General features: G+C 34.8%; 2 protein-coding genes across 2 annotated transcripts in view; one reads left to right on the plus strand and one right to left on the minus strand.

Annotated features, from left to right (window-relative positions):
• LOC117110050 (matrix metalloproteinase-16-like) overlaps positions 1 to 2,448 on the plus strand; it is a 5,905-nt gene extending 3,457 nt beyond the window's left edge. Inside the window, exons 6-7 of the mRNA XM_033252624.1 lie at positions 87 to 347; positions 842 to 2,448. Of these exons, the coding sequence (XP_033108515.1) occupies positions 87 to 347; positions 842 to 1,038 (458 nt within the window). The 3' untranslated portion in view covers positions 1,039 to 2,448. The remainder of the gene's footprint in view (positions 1 to 86; positions 348 to 841) is intronic.
• A 247-nt stretch (positions 2,449 to 2,695) lies between these two features.
• LOC117110040 (matrix metalloproteinase-24-like) overlaps positions 2,696 to 13,121 on the minus strand; it is a 14,219-nt gene continuing 3,793 nt past the window's right edge. The window contains exons 2-8 of the mRNA XM_033252607.1: positions 9,819 to 10,084; positions 9,100 to 9,377; positions 8,320 to 8,478; positions 7,509 to 7,744; positions 5,739 to 5,883; positions 4,939 to 5,199; positions 2,696 to 4,298 (exon numbers count right to left, since the gene is read on the minus strand). Coding sequence (XP_033108498.1) covers positions 4,036 to 4,298; positions 4,939 to 5,199; positions 5,739 to 5,883; positions 7,509 to 7,744; positions 8,320 to 8,478; positions 9,100 to 9,377; positions 9,819 to 10,084 — 1,608 coding nt within the window. The 3' untranslated portion in view covers positions 2,696 to 4,035. The remainder of the gene's footprint in view (positions 4,299 to 4,938; positions 5,200 to 5,738; positions 5,884 to 7,508; positions 7,745 to 8,319; positions 8,479 to 9,099; positions 9,378 to 9,818; positions 10,085 to 13,121) is intronic.

A 13,121-nucleotide genomic window follows, 5' to 3' on the forward strand; every position in this document is an offset into this window, starting at 1 on the left:
ATGTATATATAGGCCTATATATGTAAAGTATGATAGTGTGGATAAAGCGTCAGTATCAAATATAATTATTTTAAAATGTATTCAAGGTGATAGATATTGGGAATTCAACGGAAATAACGTTTTACCCGGATTTCCCACCTCCATATTTAACCTCGGCGATCTACCTATCGACCTTGACGCAGCGCTGAATTGGGGTGATACCGGTTACACATACTTTTTTAAGGGAAGTCAATATTGGCGCTACAATGAACCAAGTGGACGTGTGGATGACAATTACCCAAGAAGCATAGCGGCTGGATGGCCTGGCGTCCCCGATGACTTAGATGCAGCATTTAGATGGCTTGATGGTATGTTTTTTAATGTCATATTGTTAATTATCAAAATAGTGAAATTTTGTCAGTGTCACAGTCCTATGCTGACATGATAATTTTCGGAGAACGTTCGATATTCCTAATGTTAGCTCTCCGTAGACCGTGATATCCAGGCCACGTAAACCCTTTGCTGACGTTCCATTTGACCGACCAATCAGTGTTGCTGAAGGCTGCCGGCAATTGTGTGTAGCAATTTTATGTAAACTTGGCGTTATGTGCCCATTCTATTTTCTCTATGATGTGCCTCACCAACGAAACGAAAATAATGAATTGAAAGGGAATTTGAAATTGATCATTAATTAACAGTGTGCTACATGTTGACGCAAGTTACTATTTCTTTCTTTTACTTTTGTGACTATTGTGAAGGGCTGTTTCTCTGTTATGTAATCAAACGTTATTATAGTATATAACCGACTGTATGTAACATGTTTTTGTTTGTTTGTTTGTTTTTTTTTTTTTGTCATATGTAGGAAATACTTACTTCGTAAAGGGCACTCGATACTGGCAGTTTGACGTCAGCCTGAACCAAGTAAACGAAACTATTTACCCTAGAAATTTTGGAGAGGATTGGCTCGGCTGTGCTTCTGGTAATCCAGCTTCTTTAACGAGTTACAGTATACATATTGTCATAGTTGCGTTCACTTTGGCAAAACTTCTACGATTATAAGAGCTACGAAAAGAGTCTTCTTTGAGATGGACTCGAATATATAAATATGTATATCCTACATTCGCCTATATCATAGTTCAGTATACGTTCAACTTCAAGGATCACCAGGTACTACACAGTATTAAGAGGCAAATAATTATGAATACATTATAACAATATTCACGAACAGATTGAATGAACGTTAATAGCCCACACACATTTTTAATGATATTGATCGTGGATGCCTTTGTTGGCAGTGCAGTAGATAGTCACGTCTCCTAATAACATTTTTAAACTTCTGCTTATCTGCGAAAGCCCTTGAAGTTTTGTCAGTTCCTCTTTCGAAGGATTAGAAATAAATAAAAAAATAATAGCATGTAATGTAGCTTACAATATTAATTGTACTGTAGTACGTCTGATATTCTTTATTACTGAACAGCAATTACAAGAACATGAGACAAATTTACAAATTCGATCCAAAGCAGAAAAGAATCAGCATATTTAACATGATCCAGCATAGGCCTATAATACTGTATTCAAAGTTTCCTCAGTTTCAGTTTCGAAGTGATTTCGGTATCAATAGAGGGCGCACAATTAAGGTTCGCGTTTGTATTGTCGATAGTCATGTTTTGAACAGTTTTGGCTACACACAGCATCATCAACAATCTAAGATATTACAAATAATAAGACAACTGCGTCATCAGTGGCGGATCAAGAAGAGTGGGGACCCATTGCCGCAAGTTTACAGATAGACCACCATCTCTATCATCATTTTGAGCTAGTACAAAATGTTATGGCTTTGCCAGATGGTCGGTTAGAAAACATTTTGAACGTATTTTTTTTTTTTAAACTCTATTGTTGTTATTTGTTTCTTAAATTAAGAGTTGGAAACTCTTGTCCGACACTGATCATCATATTAACTTTTAGTTTGAGCTACTTCACAATATATTTGCTACATAGGCCTATCAACAACTTTCGTGGTTCCAAAAACTCGTGCATATCAACTATCATTTTTCCCATACCAATGGAATTGCCCTTTTAACAACATAATTAATTCTGATTCCGTACAATTTTTTAAGAAGAAATAATCTTTAGGTTGTAATTTCAATGATATCTGTTTGTTTTGATTGTGTTGTTGGGAAGGCCTTTACTATTAGCAAGCGATATATTATCTCTCCTAGGCTCTGACAGTTATTTCTTTTTGTCTTTTGTTCTTTTTTGCAATGTTTGTGTTTTTGTAATGCTTCTTTATTATAAACATAGTATCAATTATATGAAATATTCCAGTTCAAATAAAAGGAATTGTTTATCTTTGTAGATTGTAAGTTACTGAATAATGTAATAATATGGATAGCCTATTGCTGCCATGATTAGGATGAATTTTATATGATTTGTCCTACCAGGGTAATAAATGTAGTAATTAAATGAAAATGATATGCCTATTGTCTCTTTTATCAATTCAGTTCACTACTTCCATTTCCATATATGTATATGTATATGTATATATGTATATGTATATGTATAGGCCTATACATATATATATGTATATATATATATACATATATATATATATATATATATATATATATGTAAATGTAAATTGTATCCATTAGCGCTCCTTGCTTTTACACTACTCTTTTTCACTATTCATCAAAAATTAGTTCAAACTAACGCAACGTAGTTTAAATTTAATTTATTATACAAAAATGATTATTACATTACAGTATTTTTTTATTTATACATATTATTAATATGATTTATTAGGTACGTTTAGTATTCACCAAGAGTAAATGCTAAGATGATGTTTTTAAACTGAAGTATAAATAATAAACATCAATAATCCTGCTTATATCCCCTAACAGATTTTCATGAACTGCATGTAGAGTATTAAAACATCCCGCCCATTCGTTCTGCAATTTCTTTTATCCCTCGCCTGCGAGGCACATTCTTTGTAAAATAAGGCCTATGTAAAATCGAATCATACCTAAATGTCTGTCATACAATACAGAACTCAATACAAATCAACGGTGCTGAATTCTAAATATCTTCAAAAACTTTGAAAATTGCTTACACGATTCTTGTGTTAAATATATAGAACATAAATTTAAATAACCTTAATTATAATTACGGAATAGTTACGTTTTAAAGATATACTGTCTGGCTAAATCTGGAAAAATTCAATTAAATAATTTAACAATATTATTTCATATAAAAAGAATAATGAAAATATATATAATATTGTTATTATATATAATAACAATATTAATAACGAAAATTATTGTCATTCTAACTGTACTTTTAATAAAAGACAGACAGTATATATTTAACATGAGTTTATAATAATGAATCTTTCCTTATTGTCAATCAACTTTGCACGTAACTAATCAGCACTTGCCATAATACGCTCCTGTCTCAAAAACACGCAAGTTATGTAACTTCGCTGAAAACGCCCCACGCCATAACAAAAATATCCAATGGCGGAGCTTGGCGAAAATGCCCATTATGAGCAAACTTTACTAAATAAATATATGAAGTATAAATACATAAATACAATCATATTAAATTATGGTTTTTCTCATTAAAATCAATACTGTAATAACAAAAAAAAAATCCGAATTGTGTTTCCATCGTTTCCCTCAAGTACATAATATATTACTTTGCCAATGTCACAAATTTCGTATCATTCACTGAAACTTTCTTTGGTGTTATGCTTTCTTTTGATTTAAACTTCCTCAGAATCTTAAAAATAAACATCACTTTGCATTTTTCTCACATTTACTTACAAGTACATTCAATGTAATTGATTGAGAATTGTAATCTTTGTTGCAGTTCCTCATCGACCGTTCTCGAAAAGATATTTTCGAAAATTATATTTGCCAGTTGCAGAAAAACATTTTTACTATCTTTAACAATTTTCTACAACAGATTACAAAATTTTCTAAATCATAAATAATAAATTGTACAAAAGTTATTAACATATGAAACTTAACCTAATATTTTTACAGTTACAAAAAAACCTCATGAGTACCGATGAAAGACTTGTTGAACGAGGAATGTTACTATGGTAATTAATATTGCGTTGAAGCTGGTAAATGTATTTCGGACTCCGCCATTATTAATATTTTTAGCTATTATCGATGTGTCATTGCCTTCAGGCAGCATTAGATTGGCACTACATCCCAGCCACTCTGTACCAAATAACTGAGGGTACCCAGGATCCACCTTGCCAGTTCGTTCATTCCAGCGCCAAAAACGTCTTCCTTTAGTGAAATAAGTATATCCTGTGGAAAATATAAAAAATAAAAAGTTTAATAATGCCACAAGCCTTTAATTTTTACTTGTATAATGTACAGTTTGTTTAAAAGGGAAATATTACGTTTCAACTTCATAGTAGTCCATAAATAACGTATACCGTATTTGACTAGTGACGTTATTATGAGCAGCCATATTCCCACACGTTATAGAGCTCAGTATTTATATACGTTTAACAAGCACTAAATAAAATCAATGCGGGTTCACTAAATGCATGACGTTAACATTTGAGTTAGCCAAAAAAATAATACTGTAAGTGAATACAGCAGTTAATATTCCTCGTGATCAATTATCTTTTAACAAACGTTTTACTGAATAGCAATCGTATTCAACTGGTCAAGCTTCATCGTTACAAGTTTGTAAAAGAAAATTATTTCTGACTCATAAATACTGGCTTGGCTTGCTAAATCAAATTAAGCAGTCTTCAAGCCTTACAACATTAAGCATAGTATTAAGGCTTCTCTGCTTGAAATTTATCGGCCTTTATTTTAATGATCGAAACGTTGTGTATAGATGAATGAAAATTAAGTAGTGTTGTATAGCACAATACCAAATACAAGCCAAGATTACCGGGACTATGTATTTAGTGCAAGTGATTGGAAAACTCACCGTCTTTCCACCTAAATGCAGCATTAAGGTAAGCTGGAACACCTCCCCAGTTAGTTTTAATCAGCTTCGGGTAGTCTTTGTCAACTTTCTTATCATATTCATCATATCTCCAATATTCTTTTCCCTTGAAGAAGTATGTTTTGCCTGTGTTTCCCCAACTTAAAGAGGCGTCAATCTTAATTGGTAAATTTCCGAGTTCGCTGATCAGTTTAGGAAAGCCATCTTCAGGGTTGTTTCCAGCGTATTCCCAATATTTTTTACCTGTTTACCAAATACAAAAAGATTAAATTAAGAAATACAGTAGTTAAAAAGTATGTATTGCATATAGGGTACCGTAATTTTTTTCGTGGAGTCTAATTGACTATATATAGCCTGGTAAACAATTTAAAGGTTTTCGTAATAAAGTTTTTATGCCTTATCTTCGAAAACTGATTTGTCTTTTAATGGAAGTTGATAAGTTATTAGGCCTATATCTTTCTAAACGAGTAGTTAAATGTTTTAATTAAATTTCACAACAAAGAGTTCATCATTAATAATAATATCGAATAAGTGTAATAGGCGCAGAATACCAACAAATGATGACACATTTTCGATAGGAGAAATATTTTTGCTGATAATAATAATGTTCTGGAGGTTTTTGTTCTGTTTTATATTACAGGTATTTTAATTTTTAGGAATATTTTTAAGATACTCGAAATTGTTCTATGTGGGATGAACATACTATTGTCATAATGCAACAGGAACTTTAATTTCTTGTATGCCTTGGTCAAACTGCCCTATATAATCACTTTATTAATCACCTTTGAAGAACACTATCTTTCCATCATAGTCTCTCTCATATACAGCGTCAATGTCGCTTGGTAGATGGAAGAAAAAACTATCGGATGGTAGAGGATAACCTTCGTATGGGTAAGCCTGCATATCCATTCTCCAAAACTTATCTTTCTAAAAAGTAAAACAAAACGTAGATAATTAAATGTGAAAACAAAAATCATATCAATTAATCTTCAGTTCTGACGTCCCCAAATACTAATTCAGGTTTTGCAACAAATACAACAAATAAAGTAATTAAAATACTTACTAAGTACCGTACCTCGTTAAGTACTCACTAGTAACTATTTATAAACGTGTTTACCTGGAAAATGTATATTGATATGATTTTAATTATATATGTAGGCACACTAAACAGACCCTGAACAGCTTGAAAAAACGAAAAACGCGATGTCAAAGAATGGTAGATAATTGCCACTCGTGACTGAAGACTTAAGTTATATAACACACCGAGAAGGATTGCCAAAATCGATTACATAACTTTTATAATGCCTTGTCTACACTATCAAATTTTATGTGAAAAAAAATGTGATATGCCCATATAAGGTTCAGTGACGTCATATCACATATTATCAAATTGTATCAAAAAAAGTTGAACGTGTTCAATTCATTTTATGTGACGCTTCTTTGATGAAATTTGATAGTGTAGACAAAGCTTTATAATAAATAATAATCTAATAAATGTTGCATCTGTTGCACCATCACATTTACTCCGGTTAGGACCATATATTGTGATTATGGAAAAGTCTTGTGCAGTATAAGCCATTTCGGCCCTTAATATTATAATAATAATACTGTATAGTACGATGTTGAATGTACTCACTTAGCTATAAATATATATTTCTTCAGTCTCCCGAGTCTACTCAGTTATACTGAAGAGTTCCGGGAGACGGAAGAAATATATTTATAGTGAGTACATATAACATCGACATTTTATTATTCTATTAATGGCCGAAATGGTTTATACAAGATTTTTCCATAACCACAATAATAATTCAATAATGTTTATAAAAATAACTTACTTTGAAAAGGAATAACTCTGATCTTATGAAGCCTATAGCATCGTATCCCTTGTTACAAGTATCTACGTTCACGACAGGTTTCTGGGTAATTTGTTTAGTAGTGGTTGGTGGAGCCGGTGGTAAACGCGTTACTGGTTTCTCTGGATTTACGGGTATATTTATATCTGGCCGTTTGGTAACAACCGCTGGTGCCTTAGTTGGTGCTTTTGTTGGGACCTCTTCTCTGGGCTTCGAACCTGCAAATGCAGTAATGGTTAATATACACGAGACTGAACAAACTTCATTGTTCCCGAGTGTACGGAAGCACCTAAGTGCCATTCGACTTGACGACTTGTCAAGATAATTATGTTGTCAAGTCGACATAATATACATATCATGTCGACATGGCGAGATAGATTATCTTGACAAGTCGACATACATATATTGTGATTATGGAAAAGTCTTGTGCAGTATAAGCCATTTCGGCCCTTAATATTATAATAATAATACTGTATAGTACGATGTTGAATGTACTCACTTAGCTATAAACTTGTTCTATTTATACTCTTTGAGTCTACTCAGTTATACTGAAGAGTTCCGGGAGACGGAAGAAATATATTTATAGTGAGTACATATAACATCGACATTTTATTATTCTATTAATGGCCGAAATGGTTTATACAAGATTTTTCCATACACCACAATAATAATTCAATAATGTTTATAAAAATAACTTACTTTGAAAAGGAATAACTCTGATCTTATGAAGCCTATAGCATCGTATCCCTTGTTACAAGTATCTACGTTCACGACAGGTTTCTGGGTAATTTGTTTAGTAGTGGTTGGTGGAGCCGGTGGTAAACGCGTTACTGGTTTCTCTGGATTTACGGGTATATTTATATCTGGCCGTTTGGTAACAACCGCTGGTGCCTTAGTTGGTGCTTTTGTTGGGACCTCTTCTCTGGGCTTCGAACCTGCAAATGCAGTAATGGTTAATATACACGAGACTGAACAAACTTCATTGTTCCCGAGTGTAAAATCTCCAGGGTTAACACTAATAATGCATCCATTTCGAGTGTAGCTAATTTTTTTTTTCTATCAAAGGCCAGAGTTACTGTTCTCCCTTGGGATTAATTGCGGATTTATAACATGAAGTTATATGCTCACTGTCATAGCCAAATATCCTAAAAATTCAACAATCACTAGAGTACACATAGGCAACATCACAATGCATACAGAGCCTTTGTTTTTGTATGTAATGTTTCTGCTCATACGGTAGTGATAATAGTGTAAGATTTTATATTATAACTCCCCCAATCGTCTAACTTAATGTATGGTTATTTTTGTATGTACAAATATTTTTTATATACGAATTCAGACATGATGCGCGTCAGTTAACTATGTCGTCAGCATCATTTCCATTTGTTTAAATGAAAATCTATGCAATAGAATGGTAATAAGTCGAAAGTCTTTGAGCAGAAAAAAAATAATATAAATAATAATAAAAACAGATTTATCAATAAAATAACATTGAATATTTTAAAATTACCGTATAAACGTTGAATTCCAAGCTGATCGTCATATGGTAAGGTGAAATCTGATATGTAACCTTGATAGAATGGCGCCATCAACGCCGACATTACGCCTGAGTGTCCCAGTCCCAGACTGTGGCCAAATTCGTGAGCAGCAACAATGAACAGATCGGTACCTGAAGAAATAATAACGGACTTTTTTTATTTCTTACAAAAGGAAATTATTGTTACTTTAGTATTTATATAGCGCCCCCTTTAGGTTACAAAGCGTTTTGTTTTCCCTGGTCATTGGGTCCACAGGCTTAAGTGTTGCTGCCATATTGGCGCAAAGGCAACATACAGGCAATCCCACCAGGTACCCATTTACTCCTGGGTGGAGAGAAGCAATGCAGATAAACTACCTTGCTTAAGGACACAAGCGAATGCACAGCGAGGGATTGAAACCCCGACCTCAAATTTGGGAAACCAAACCGTTCGCGCTGCGCCAAACCGCTTCTGAAAAAATGTGATTTTGTAGTAAAATTTTGATATTGATAGGAGTCAAACAGTGGCATATCTAGCTAGAATTCTTGAAATTGGGTGGGGAGGGGGTGGGGCTGTCAGAGGGCGCGAAGGTTAAGTAGGGAGCTCGATGATTAGGTGAGGGGGGACTTGCTCACAAAATAAGGCGATTTGAGGTGATTTTTAACTACTTGACGTCAAATGACCGCTCTGAATAAAATAATAATAATTTTCGGCATATAGATGTCCAATGATGTTCAATGATTAATTGTATTTATAAGACGTCACATTCATACCTTCATTTCCATAAACAGAAAAAGTCTCGCTTTCGTCAAAATGAGCATCCCCACCGATTCCATGTGAAGGAAAGTACGCATGTGCAAGTGTACCACCTGGTCCATCGAATGGGTAGCTGTCATAATGCTGAAAACTGGCAAACGTGATTAGGATGTCAGCAGCACCAGAACCAACTTCTCGGAATGTTAGTGGAGTTACGTCACTCCAAACTTTAAATGCATTGTAGATGGCTGTTCGCTGATCGGACTGGCTCAAATCATTAGAGTAAATCATAATTCTGTTGAAGAAATTAAAATTTGTTATTTAAACTCGTTGATGGTAGCTGTATCGACAGGATGGCAATTCTGGTGATTTGATAGGATTACGTCGGTGTGTCCAAGACTTATCTACAGTGGGGTACTTCTGGACAGTGCATTGGGAAACAGTGTTTTTTATCTTATTATCTGAAGAGTGTACCGTGTTCTTTAACGTGTACATGGCCATATTGCACACAGTTCCAACGGCTTAAACTAAAAAAAAAAATATGTTGTCTATTGGATAGGCCCTATATAGTATTTCAGCCCTCAGCTGAAACACAACGAGAGCAGCGGGTGGACTCGAACCAGGGACAAAGGCAACTGTTTATTACACCAAGGGTGGCTACGACCATTAAGAATATTAAGTTTTCCAATATTCCTAATATATTAAAATATTAGTACCTCCAATACAAGTATCCTACCTATATGTCAGGTCATTTTTGTGCCACTTGCTTCCCACGTGTGCATATCGTCTCGCGCGAATATTAGAAGGCGTTTCAGTGAAATCCTTTAAGCCGCATCTTGGTTTTTCCATCAATTCTGTCGTTTCTTGTGTCAATGTACCAGTGACGGTCAGCCCGTAGAACGTCTGGAACCTTTCTATACCTTGAGTGAATTCGTTCACTGTTCTCAAACGCCCGGCTTCTGCGTTAGTTGGGGATACAAATCCATACTGTTCTAAATAATTCTGAAATGGAAATAATAAATGTTTTAGTTGACCTAATGTATAAATTAATTAACACGAACAAGGATATATCGTTTTTATATTTTATGATATGGAAGTTAGCCAATCAGGGGCTTATTTAGAAATGTCCAAGGGGAGGGGAGGGGCCGTAGTGGGATTGGCCGAGACAACACTACCCTATGGGGGTCCAGGGCCAGGTATGCCCCCGCGAAATTTGTTGTTTTCTAGACGCCCGAAAATACTGCTGAGGCGTTTTGGGCGATCCGTTTTTTTAATCCGTCCCTGAGTATACAGTAATATAAGTAATGTTACTGTACTACATACTGATACTATTGTATATATTATTCTTAATGTACCGAACATTTTATATTTATTCATTATTCAAATAAGAAACACAGATAATCAAAATGTAAGAAAAACAGAAACAAGATACAACACTAGCGCAACCCCACCGTGTACCCATTTATACTCCTGGGTGGACTGGACAGAAACAATGCAGATAAAATGCCTTGCTCAAAGCCCACAAGCGAAATACACAACGAAGGATTGAAACCCCAACCTCGAGGTTGGGAAACCAAACCGTTCCCGCTGCGCCAAACGCTTCCGACGAAATGGAGAGAGAAGGAAATGTGAGAAAATTTTACTTTGCGTTTAAATATTTAATGAATAAGGCTTAATCTGTAACAGCTTCATTTCATAATTCAAATTATTAAATGGCCAATTTAAATTCTTACAAGTTTACAGTAGAAGAGTTTAACGAGCGTTTGTTACTAAAAATTAACGATATGATATGTGATCACTGATCAGGAAAGGTTCGTACTCATAACTGTACCATTTTGTAAATAACATGGAGACAAGCCGAACGTGATGAGAAGTGACTTCGAAGTGTATAAATTTTAGTCGAATAAATGTGTGTGTTTTGATTACTAGATTCTTATCTACTCTCACCCCCTTTCACTAGTATTGGCACATCCGCTGTCTGACGGTTCAACCTGAGGACACTGATAATTTATCTAAAGGTTTTTACGGAAGCAATAGATTTAAACGCGTTTGGTTGTTCGATTAAATTTTTCAAACTCGTTAGAACTAGGGCTTAGTAATTACGATGGTGTGTACTGTGTCTGTTAAAAGAGAAGTCTGCACAAAAAATAAACATGGCCTAGAAGTTTGTGCAGCACTATTACAGTATAGCCATTGTTACTTGTACTTTGTAGTTTCAAACAATAAAAACTTGTTTTTAAGAAGTCAAATCAGATTAATTACGGTATCAGACTATGTATTTCAATATCGTTTGTAAATTATTTGACAAATATTCGCTAATAATGACCGGTATACCTACATTGTAATAAGTACCAGCGGCGTAACGCTGGGGCCGGGGGGCCCTGTGGCTTTTCGAGACTGGGGCCCTTTCCTGTCACGGTCGCCAATTACATTGTGGGGTTAGATGTGTTTTAAATCATGTTTGTCATTGTAATTGTTTTAACGACGAAAAAAAAATATATTAGTGGAGGATCTAGTAGGGATTTAAAATAGAGGGCCCAGTGACTTTCATAGACGAAGGGTCTGTACCACCTTTATTATGACACCTCTAGATATGATGGCCGGAAATGGCACGCACTGACTTAAAATTTTAATATGTTTTCGTTTGTTTTTTTGTTTTTTTTTTTTTTTTTTTTTTTAAATCTCTATTTCTTTTTTACAAATTTGATAAATTTATTATTACCTTAAGCCGTCACTGGATATAATACAATACGTCCTACATTCGATGTCAGAGACACATTATTCTGTTATGTATTAACAATGCTCTTTTCTGACCAAGGACCCAATGTAGGGGCCCCGGGGCCCCTAGAAATCTGGGGAACTGCGGACCGCCGCACGAGAGCGCATAGGCGTTACGCCACTGATAAGTACTCTATTGTCCTACTTCCAAAATTAAACTTTACACTTGTTTGTTTTATGTGACTGTGATTCATTAGCACCTCTAAAGACTTCGCGTCAATTCTGTGCCATGCCTTCAAGTACCTTCATGCCTTCTTGCGGTTGTAATTGATTTATAACAACTCCCTGAACTGATTAAGTTCATGTTATATATTCTTCATTTGTGGCCAGAAAATACTGGAGTGCGTTTGTGGATGACTATACTACTGTATACTGTAAATGTAAACCGCATAAAAAACTAGTTAAAGACATACTGTAGTAATGCTTTATATATGTGTTCAATAAATAAAAAATAAGGTAATTTTGTAGCCTTGGGATACTTTATGATTGTACTATATTTCTGTGTTTTAGTACAGTACTGAATTTGTATTTTCCACTAAACGTTACAACAACCATTATTATGGGATAAGATGAATTAGTTTTAAGTCATTGAATACTGTACAGACAAAACATCTTGCCTCTTGGTGTACGTTAGCAATCACGCCCATAACAAGGTCAACAATTAAAACAAACTTAGGGCTAACTACCCATTTCCGGTAGCCCAACACGATTATTGTTTCCTCTGGGATCAGCAACAAGCTTGATTCGATTCGAATTACAGTACCATACTGTACTCCAGGGTTTGGATACTGTAGTTTCTTTCCGGGTGCACGATGTCTGTAAATTGTACACAGTTAACTGGAAAATGGTTTAAACAATGTATTGTTGCTTTAATTTTTTTTTCTTTTTGCTGCGAAGCAGCCAATTCATATTCTTGACAGCAATTTGACCTCTGAAAGGTCATTGTTTGTCAAAAAAACAGGCGCCTAAGACGACTGAAAAGCGGAGTTTCCTTCTTTCGTTCTGCCGGGTAAAATCAATTACTTTAGGCGACGTTTGTAGACTAACCTACTCGTACCAACGTCCGCATGTCGCGCTATAATTCATTATTAGACCTATAGTTGTTTTTTGAATTGTACTCCACAAATCTCAGTCGATACCTCGCATAACTCGTTAACGTCTCGTATCTATTGTCGTGACGTCATGGCTCGCTGGCTCACACCAATTTAACCTCCTTGCTCACACACTTGTGATGTCTCGCACTTGTGATCAAATAACACGC

Source organism: Anneissia japonica, unplaced genomic scaffold (assembly GCF_011630105.1).
Source record: "Anneissia japonica isolate Jap-2015-1 unplaced genomic scaffold, ASM1163010v1 scaffold287799_len804019_cov200, whole genome shotgun sequence".
NCBI lineage: Eukaryota > Metazoa > Echinodermata > Crinoidea > Comatulida > Comatulidae > Anneissia > Anneissia japonica.